The 11,058-nt window shown below is 38.3% G+C and overlaps 1 protein-coding gene across 1 annotated transcript; it reads right to left on the bottom strand.

Moving 5' to 3' along the window:
* Positions 1–2,168: 2,168 nt before the first annotated feature.
* LOC132521841 (heterogeneous nuclear ribonucleoprotein H3-like) lies at positions 2,169–3,490 on the bottom strand. The gene is given in 2 exon segments (XM_060151510.1): positions 2,169–3,223; positions 3,226–3,490. Coding segments are annotated over 2 exon segments (993 nt in total). The 5' UTR covers positions 3,389–3,490; the 3' UTR covers positions 2,169–2,393.
* Positions 3,491–11,058: the final 7,568 nt, after the last annotated feature.

The raw sequence follows: 11,058 nt of genomic DNA, 5'->3' as shown, positions 1-11,058 counted from the left end.
ACAACTCTTTCCTGCCACTTGCTCACCAAAACCCCTAGAATTGTCCTTAACTTTCATCTTTCTCTCACATCACCAATCCATCCAACAGTAGTAAAGAATTTATATTTTTAAAATACATCCAGAATCTGACCACTGCTTACCACTTCCACTGCTCCCACCCATTGAAGCCACCATCCTGTATTATCCCCTTAAAGAGTCTCCTTGATTCCACCCATGCCCCCTACAACCTATTGTCAATACACCAGACAGACTGACTCTTTTAAAACTTAAGTCATGACATGTCAAAACACTGTAAGTCCTCCCCATTTTACCCACAATAAAGCCCAAATTCCTACATTGGCCTGTATAAACCCTGTCAACCCCGGACCTCATCGACCCCCAACCAGTGCATTACTCTGATCCAGCCCACAGCCTCTATGCTCTTCCTTGCTCCTTCTCCAATACTCCAGGCATGGTCTCTCCTCAAGGTCTTTGCACTGGCACTTCCCTCCGTTTAGAAAGGTGTTTCCTCGTGTATCTCTGCAAAGTTTACTCCACCACCTCCTTTAAGTCTTGCTCAAATGTCACCTTGTCAGAAGTAAGTAAAAACTTATTGAATAAATAATTAAGTGAATGGATTTCAAATCAATAGCTTTTATAACTATCAAGCACTTCTACTTTATAATTATTCTATTATTTTTCTTTTTTTTTTTTACCATACGATCTGGTCTTAGTGTCCCATCCATATATTCTCAAACTATATAGAATTAGATTCCTTTATAATGTCTCATACATTAACTCCATGATTACTTAATGACCTTGGAAGTTTTGGAAGCATACAATAATGTCCAATATTTTCTGAAGTAGTATATCATAATTTGCCTAAGTTTTAATATGTGACATGAGTGAAGTAGTCTTTTCTTCATAATCAGGGGGACAAGAATGTATCTCCTCATTTTTTCCAAAGTTGAAAACTACTGTCAGAAATATGGATGTCAATTAGTTAATGAATAATGTAAGAGAGTGGTTAGAATGACACAGAAAGTTAGCTTCAAAATGAACAAACCTATCAAAGAAAAAGCCGTTTCTCCAATATGGTCAGCATGGTAGCAGGTATATTATCACTACAGGAAGCAAGTTTGACTGTCAAGTCGATGAAGAATAATTACAATTGTCAGGCAGAGAAATGATGAGATTGTGGGAAATTGAGCATTCCAAAATTCTCACACAGTTGTTGACTTCATGTTATAGTCCCCAAACTCATTTTAATGCTATAAGATCCAATTCACTTTTCCAGAAGTCATTGTTGCCAGTTTTCATCCTGCCAATTGTGAAATGTTCCAATGTGATTTTTGTGTTTGTTTGTTTTATTTGTTTGAGAATTCATTATCGCATTGTCAGATTTCTAGGTCATTGCTTAGAGAGGCAATTTTAGTAGTGTTTTAAATCACCCATGTGATAAACCTTTTCTTTGGAAAGACCTCTGTCTCAATCATCCAAAATAATTTCATAATCTCTCTTGGATTGAAAGTTTATAGATTTGAGGCCACATAATTCTTTCCTTGGCTAAGATAATAAATTTTCCCAAGCTAAAAAGAACTTTCCCAAGCCATGTTGAAAACAAAATTGTAACACTCTACAAAGTGTCAATTTCAACAGCTCAAATACATTTTCAGAAATTTCAAGCAGATCAAATACTTCTGTAAGTTAGGCACTGTGGATCTCCTTCTTGTTTTGCTAGGTACATGGTTTGTAGTGTTCATAATAGCACAGTACTCCCTTTGAAGTCAGTATTCTTGAAGTCTCTGGAGGCTCAGATAAGTTCCTCAGAGACAGACCTGGTATAATTTGTCAAACAGCCCACGGCATTACCAGTTCACACTGTAATTTTGCCAGATCTTATAAGATAAGCTGGCTTGGCCCTAGTCATTAGAGAGATGGGCAGCCTCTAGGGTAAACCCAATTGCTGTAGAAACTATCATTAAAACTATTATTGAACATCTATCTGGTGCCAAAAATACATCCAACTCATTGTAGTCATTGGGATCTGCAGCAAGACAATGCTTCTGTGCTTCACAAGGGACACATGAATGCCTCAGCAGTTTTAATCCATGGAAATGCTGAAATGGAAAAGCACTGGCTGCTCCCTCTCATTCTGGACCACTTACAGTTCCAGTATCCTTTTTTTTTTTTTTTGAATATAAAAATTTATTTTTTTAAGTCAAAGTATGCAACAAATAAAACCTACAGAAAACAGATTTTCCCATCACAATCTGTTGCTTTACCAAATAATAGTTTGAAAACACATTCCTTCAGTCATTATAAAGTTCTTAAAATACAAAAGAAATTAAATCTGTAAGAAAGTCTAGTAGACCAGATGCTGTTGTCAGGACTTTTATATCGGTGGTTATGCTTCAGTACATCCCACGCCATCCACCTCCACTCATGCCACCTTGCCCATAGTAACCGCCACTGCCTCCACCACTACAGCCATAACCACCCAAACCATCAGAAGAACCATATATTCCACTGTAATTGTTCCCCATTCCCATTCTTCCAACAGATCCATAGCCTCCCTGATTATCCATTCCATCTCTGCCATAAGCTCCCATTCCAGAACCTCCCATTCCAGAGCCACCTCCAGGAGTTGAATTCAAGAAGAGTTCAATGTATCGATGTTGCATGTTATTCTTATCTTTAGACATGGCAGGTACTGCATCTTCGTGTGTCATAAACTCTACATCTGCTTCTCCTGTTGCTCTGCCATCAGCTCCAATATCAATATGCGCTCGGATTGGATTTAGTGGTGAGAAGAAATTAGCAATGTCACTTTTGGTTGCATGGAAAGGTAATCCCTTCATATGTACAAAATGACCACCATGAAAACCTGAGCTTGCATCACCAGCTCCACCATAGCCATGTCCTCCCATACCTCTTCCATCTCTCATTCTCTCATCAAAGCCATCATTTTCATAGCCATAATTATTATAGCCACCATAGTCATCAAAACCTCCATAACTTCCATGCCCAGCTCCATAATAACCCCCTCTTCCTCCTATTGGTCTATTATATGGTCCCGGTTGCTGGCCCAGCAATCTTCTTGGTGGATCATAAAATCCTTTGATTTCACTCCTGCTACTTCTGAAGATCTCAATATACCTGTGCCCTATTCTTTCCTTGTGTTTCCCCAGAGCATTTTCTGCTATCTCCTTTGAAGCAAACTGCACGAAGGCCTCCCCTGTGCCTCTCCCCGGTAGTCCATTGTCAGTGTTATCCCATTTGGCACGATTTCCAACCCTTGAAAGAACTGAACTATTTCCTCTTTGCTGCAACCAAATGGCAGTCCACGAAGTCGTACTGTCCCATCATTAGTGTCATTTGGACCATTATGTTTCATAACCCAATCCATCTCAATACCATTTGATTTAAATGCCTGTCGGGCAACAGTAGCGCCGACTCCGCTGCTCGCGGGGTCCGGTCCTGAGCAGGGAGAAGTCGCCCGCCTCGTGCAGCGCTCCCACAACGGTTCTTCCAACCGTCTCCGGCGGCAACCGCTAAGGGCTCCAGTATCCTTTATCATCCCCTTATGTAGCCAAGAATCTGAAGAGAGGCCCAGATGTAATTTGATCATGTTTGGCCAGTTTTATCTCCAAAACACTTCTTAAGTCGATCTCCTCTTCCTTCATGCCAAATACCACTGCCTTAGTTCAGTCCTTCATACTGTTCACCTGGACTAACACAAGAACTTCCAAACTGGTCTCTCTAACTCCTGTCTACCCACCTCCCTTACCCCAAATCTACCCCCTTATATACTCCACATTGCAGCCAGAGTGACCAGCCTAAAACACATACCTGATCCTTTCACTCCCAAGTTTTGAATGGTTCTGAATTCATTCATCTATTCATTCGACAAATCCCCGGTGCTCCAGCACTGGGAATACAACAGTAAACAAACAGATACATTTTTGCCTTCTTGAAGCTTGCATTACTGTAGGTAAGACAGGCAATAAGAAGACAACTGTACAATGACATATGCGGTAGAAAAGAGAGACAGAGAGTGATGGAGGTGGGGGTATCTTAGAAAGGGTAGACAGGAGGGGCCTGTCTCAGCAGAAGGGAGTGAAGGGAGAGGGTCGACCATGAGAGATGGACAGGAAGGAAGGAAGAGCACAATAGGCAGAGGGATTAACGAGTGCAAACGCCTGAGTCAGAGAGATGCCAGCATGTTCTAGCACATCAAGGCGGCCTGTGAGTTTGGAGCCCAGTGTGTAAGGGGGTTGAAGGCAAAGTGGGGAGCAGGGCAGGGGCCAATTCAAGTAAGGATTTGCCTTCCAGGCCTTGGTAAGAATGTGGATTTTATTTTAGATGTGAAGAAGCCATTGGAGGTTTGAGCACTCACTGGGGAATGTTATTATCTGATTTATATTTTAGAGGGACCACTCTCACTTCTGTGAAAAGGGTAGACTTTAGGAGAGCCAAAATGGAAGGAGACTTATTCCCACTATAATTGTGGAGTTACTGCTGTGATCCATGGGAGCTTGGACTGTGATGGTGATGGTGGTCAAATTTGGCATACCTGGTCAAGAGGGTTTGCTGAAGGATTGAACGTGGGTACGAGAGAAAGCAAGGAATAAAGGACTCAGCATTTCCTATAGGATAAAGCCCAAGGTTGTAGCACAGCATCCAGTTCCCTCTCAATCTGACGCCTGCTACCTTCTTCAGCCTCATCTCCCACCCACATCTGAAAAATTTCCCTACAAGAATTCTGATTTCTGGGAGTTTCCCTGCCCACGTGCCCATGCTACTTCACATCTCTGTGATGTTTTTCAGGCTGTACTTTTTGTGTGGATTTCCCTTCCCACTTATACAATTCTTTCTCAATCTTCAAGACTCAGCTCAGGCATCATCTCCCCAGGAAACCTTTCCTGTATTAACTTTCCAGGTTAAATTAAGTACCCCTTCCTGTACTCAGCATCCAGGAGTCTTATCTCAGAATTAATCATATTGCATTGAAACTCTGATTTTTGTCTGTCTTCCCACTAGCCTGTCACCTCTACAAAAGAGAGATCTTGCATTATATGCCTTGCATCCCCAGTGCCTCACTCAGTGCTTACACCCAGCAGAGGTTCAATAAATGCTTGTCGATCTGAACTGAATCTTCCAGCAACTCTTTATGCCATCAAGGCAGCATTATCAGGGACCACAGGGAATCATAACGTCAAAGAGAAACGGAGAGTGAAGCTTTCCTGGATAAATCCCATTGTGAAGACTGGCAAGTTGACCACGTGGATCACGTGCTCTTCTTATGGAGTGCTCAGGGCCTTTAGTCAAAGTAAGCCATCCCCAAAACATCTCTGCATGTGATAAATACAGGGATCAAGGAGTAAATGCTTGGGAGTAAAGGTAAGAGAGAACATAGTTACCTACTCTCTTTTGAACATGGGGTAACAGGCTTCTAGAAAAATGAAACAAGCAGGCACTAGCCACCTGTTTTCTCTGCCTGTATCCTCGACAGCCCATGCTGCTTTTCCTGGTCATCATATCTGATAGAGAATATCAAGAGAATCAGTCTGCAAGCTGCAGGTACAGAACAGTGTTCAGGGGATCTATAATCACATTACATAAAGTGGGGTTTATATAAAGTTGACAGAATGTGCTGATGTGAGCCATTTACAGTTCAATTGTAACAGAGCAGTCTGGCAAGCAGCTAGCTTTATCTGGGAGATGATGTACTTTGGATTCTGCCATCAAGTCAGATTTAGAATAACAATCTGAAGGGAACACAATCCCCCTTTTAAAAATCTTGCCTTCTCTTCCTCGGATCCAGTGAAGCAAAAGAAGTTAGAAGAGTCTGCATAATACCAGCAGACTTTTCATTACTTTTTATGGAAATGCAACTTATCTAAAGATTTTTTTGTCAAGGGAAACATAGTCAATATACAAAACTAGATTTAATACAGCAGACAACAAACTTTTTTTTAAACAACTATGCTCCTTGAACTTTAAAAATTTGCCAGATGAATTAACCAAATCTTTAAAAAGTTTTCAGCATAGCTTTACTAGGTTCTATAAAACACACAGTCAATGACAATTCTATAAAGGGACTAAGTTATGGAAGAGACACAGATTGTCAGTCCATATATGTTGCATGTGTATGAAAATGTTGAAAACTGTTTTCCTTAAACACAAGAATGTATTGTCACCTGGTTTTATTTTCACATACATTCTCAAACATTTGTTTGAAATAGTTTTCCCAGTTTGTTTTTTCTGTTGTTTTTCATGGTTTCTTTTGCTATAATCAGTTTTTTAAATTTTTATACTTAAGTGTTTTAATATTTTTCTTTATGGTATATAGGAGGGGGAGTGTGTGTGTATGATGGTAAAAGGCTTTCTCCTCCACAAGAGTGTAATACTAGCTACCCTTGGTTTTTGTCTTTTAATTCTATGGTTTAGTTTTTTACACTAAATCTTTAATCCATTTGGATTTTATATTAACGTAACAAGTCAAGTCAGTATTGAGCTCTTTTTTTTTCTGAATGACTAAACAGTTTTCTTAACATTATTCATTAAAGTATCCATCTTTTTGATATTGCCATCTTTATCATATATTTTATTCCCCTACTAACTTGAGTCTCCTTCTAGACTCATTGTTTTGTCTCATCCTCTGTCTATTCCTGTTGTAGCAAAACCACATTGCTTACTTAATAATGCCTTGATGCTGGGGAAAGTTACCCATCATCACTTTTCTTTTTCAGAATTTTATTAGCTGCTATATTCATTGACTATTATATTTTTCAGAATATTGTTGGCTATATTTATGATCCAAGATTATGTTTTAGATAAGGAATCTTTTAGAATCTTTAGAATCATTTAGTCAAATTCCCTCCAAAAAATCCCATTTGGAATTCTGACTAGGATTACCATTCATACCTTGATTGACTTTGAGATCATGGACATCTTAACATTAGTGATTGTTTCTAGCCAAGAAAAGATGTCTTTCCATTTTTTTGTCTCCTTTTATGCCCCTCAGCACATTTCATCAGTCATGCATATTTCATGTTAAGTTTATCCCTAGGTATTTTGGATGTTTGCAAGTTAGAAATTACAATTTGTCCAAATCCTGCACGTCAAGATTCAAAAAAGATCTTAACCTCCAACTTTTAGTCAGCACATCCTGTTAATGTACCATTTAATTTTAAATTCTAGCTCATCCTGAAATAAATGTGTCCTCACTAAGTTTCTTTAGTCATAGCCTTTAGAACTTTATCATTTGTAGCTGCCTGATAGCTTTTGAACATTCTAAAAATTTCAATAGATTCTTATATTATGAATCTAGCCCTGCCAAAGTAGAATTAAACAAAAGCAAACAAACAAAAGAACACTACTTCTTTCAGTCTCACTTACAGCTACAGTGCAAGCATCAGACCTAGGTTGTGTCAAGCAAATATACCCATAGAAGACTCCAGAAGTAAAACATGGAAGGTAGCAACATGAACCAGTGGCCACATGTAGGGAAATTGACCTTCTGGCAAATGGGGGAGTGGTAGTATCTGATTCTTTAGAAGGTGTCTGGCATGTGGCAACAAGCACAATCAGTGGAGGGTGGCAGCAGTGTTCTCTTGCTAGTAACAGTCCTGCAACATGGTGGAGCAGAGCTGCAAGTTGTATTGTTTAAGCATGTGTGGCATTCAAACCTCGTTCAGTGGCTACTATAGAAATTTTGTGAGCTATCTGAAGATACTTTAATAATTAATCTCTTTCTCTTTAAACTAGCCAGAGTACTGTGGCTTGCAACTAAAACTGGACAATTTATAGACGAAAGATGGAAACTCATGTAGTAGGCACTAAGAAAAAAGAACTATAAACAAAAGTGGATGGATTGTGCCTATGCTTGTCTTTCTATTCCCTCGGCTTTTATCTAACTATGTCCTTTACTAGGCCTCTGACTAGTAGACAGTTTCTGTTTGAATTCCTCAAGGGCTGCTAAACTTGGCTCCCTGGTGTGAAAAGCAAACATACTTTCATAGCACAAGACTTTGATCCCTCAGTTGTGTAATTAACTATGTGTTATGGAGAAAATGTGTGAATCTGACAATTATTTTTTTAATTCTTGTTAATATTGGCCATCAGTATATCTAGAGGAGATTTAAGTGTAAGTATGTTTGATCACACAAATTAAGTATACATACACAACTGTTAATTCACAATAAAACAATAAACACATATATTGTTGCTAAACTACATACTGGTCTCAGCTACACCATCACCATCAATAACCCTACATATTTTACTGGGTTTCCAAGGCCGTGTTAGTAAGCTAAAAAAGACCAAGACTTCAGAATTGAATAGGGCTGGGATTTATTGCCTTTGTTATTGGCATCTCATAGGGGAACACCAACTGAAGTTAAAAAAGCTCTCTTCAAGATTGCTAGGGATAAAATATGGACACATGAAGCTGAAAATATATTCCATTCTCTTCTTTGTCTAATTCTATTTTCTTTTTAAACCTCATATACGTGGGTGAACCATTTCTCTTTTCAGGTCTCCTTTCTACTTCCTCAACTAGATAGTGAAAAACCTGTTCTGTTCTCCCTTAGTCAAATTCAAAGATACCTAGGGCTTCTCCTCTATTTGCCTTCACCAAGACCAAGATAACCCCTACTCATTACCAGAAGTGCACCTTGTACCTGTTCACAGCATCTGTTAGTCATTAGAAGAACAGCTATTAATGAGGATTAATTCCCAGAATGCTCACACCCATTTCAGATGCCATTTATTTCTCTAGTTTCAGAACCACTAGCCTATAACCTTCATTGGGAAAGAAGCTTGTGTCTCATAGAGTTTAGCACAGTCCCTGGTACACATAGGCTTCACAAGCACTATTCGTTAAATGATGTTTTGGTGTTGGATTATCATTGATCAGTTTCTTGGATGTATGTGAAAATGCATTATAAGTAAATTTCAAATTTCCAAAGTATTTGAGGTGGTCTATGGTCCAAATAGCAAAACATTCTGAATAAGTATATATTGGTTTTCCTTCTGAAATTTATTCTTATAATTTACTTTAGAAACAAGAAGATGAGAAGGAAATTCATATCTATTCCACAATTGCCTTATCGGAATACTTTTTTGAAAACTTTATGGTTCTGCTTATATAACCAATTATATGCACTAACAGTAGCTTATTCAAGTGAATTAATCGACAGGGACCATCTAACAAAGAGTTGAACTGAAACATTTAACCAGTGAGAGTCCGAGGGATTATATCAACTATTTCATGTGTTGGAATTGATATTTCTAGATTCCATGTTACAATATATACAATTATAATTATGTGGGAAAATCTCTGTCAAATTGAAAAGTCTGACATTTTTTCTGATCAGACTAATAGGCCATGTTGTCTAGACATAGACTTTTCCTGTGAGGACATGGCTAAAATGGGTTTTTAAATACTAGTTCCTTTGCCTCTACATCTATCCAATTGCCCTTCTGAAAGATAAGCCCTAGCTCAGGTAGCTGCTACAAATTTTCTCTTTTATGCCATGATTCATTTTTCTCCTATTGATCTTCCTTTTTCAGTAATAATTGCAATAAAGATTAGTAGCAATTGGGAAATCAAGAATTTTACCCAAGAAACTTAAGAATGTGAGAAAAACTGAAAACTTGAAGGGTAGTGTCCTTTATAAGTACTTTCTTGAAGTCATTTATTTATTGCCGTAGATTAATCAAGTTTCTTGGAATTATTGGCTTTCATATAAACACAATTAAGAAACATTTTTTTCACATAAAAAACAGATGGGTACTTGTTTTCTAATAAAGCAAAATGATGACAAAATGAAAAGGGGAAAGAGGGAAGCTCTCCAAAACCTACAAAATTGCAATTGCTTCTTCCTCTTAAGGAATACTAAAGGGTATTTTTTTGCCCCTTCATTTGGGAATTTATCTCCTCAGCTTCAACCATGTTTAACAGGAATCTTACAGTTTAATGCCTGTACCTCACATTGAAAAGAGCAGGCAAAACTGTAAATAAGCATTTTAAAAGGATGAGCTTGCTCTTAGAAATCTTTTGAAGCCACTCTGAAGAAAATCAAGTCCACGATAGTTGGAAACAAAAAAATAAGTAATGATTACTAATAGTAAGTGGCCACTTACAAAGCAGAGGCTTCTTTTATTTATAAAGTCTCCACATCGTTTAATTCAATTTGGATGACCCATTTCTTTGCTGTTTCAAATTCATGTCAATTCTAGTGATCCCTTTTCTTTATGTACCACGGTGCAGATTAAGGTCACTGATTTTGCATAGAACAAAATGAAGAAAAAAGAAAAAAAAAAACGAGAACCCAATTTCAGTCAGTTACTGGGAGAAAAAAGGTCAGTCTGTTAACAATTATCTATTAAATAGCCACTATGTGTGGAGTGCTGAAATAGATTCTGTGTGGGGAAATGGGAAGCAGAAGATAGTAACCATACCTCTTAAAGAACTCAAAATATAAAAGGGACAGAACAAATCTCACAGAGACTGAACAAATACAAAAATAAGAACATGCAAAAATATAGGGGAAATATGTATGACCAGCCTGAGAATTCCATGCAGGATAAAATCCAAGATGAGTCTGACTTACTATCTTACCTTTTGTGGTACAGTTCACCTCACTCCTCTTTACTGCTTTGCTGTGCTTACGGGATAGACCCTAGGACAGGAAAGCAGGGTCAGACAGACGCAACCCACATGTATCAGCCTCCCATCACACAACTGTTGGAACTATTCAAATTTCCCTCCAGATGTGTGAATTCAGAGGGTTTAAAGAAACTTTTTAATCCCCAAACTATATTCTAGAAAACCATTAACTTAAATCTTCACTGGAACATGAATGCTCTCCCCGCTACACATACACACACACTGGTTTAATTAAAAAACAGTTAAAATCAATTAACATTTTTCATTGGATTCCTTAAGAAAAAAGAATTTAAAAAAGAAACAATTCTCCGTTTGTGAATCTGGGCCAAGGGAGCAGAAGACGAGGTGAAAAATGAAAGATGGCTCTGGCTACCCCATGCAGTACTGGAGAGAGCATGGTG

Source organism: Lagenorhynchus albirostris, chromosome 6, assembly GCF_949774975.1.
Source record: "Lagenorhynchus albirostris chromosome 6, mLagAlb1.1, whole genome shotgun sequence".
NCBI lineage: Eukaryota > Metazoa > Chordata > Mammalia > Artiodactyla > Delphinidae > Lagenorhynchus > Lagenorhynchus albirostris.
The sequence above is the reverse complement of the archived record's forward strand: the minus strand, read 5'-3'. Positions and strand labels throughout refer to the sequence as shown.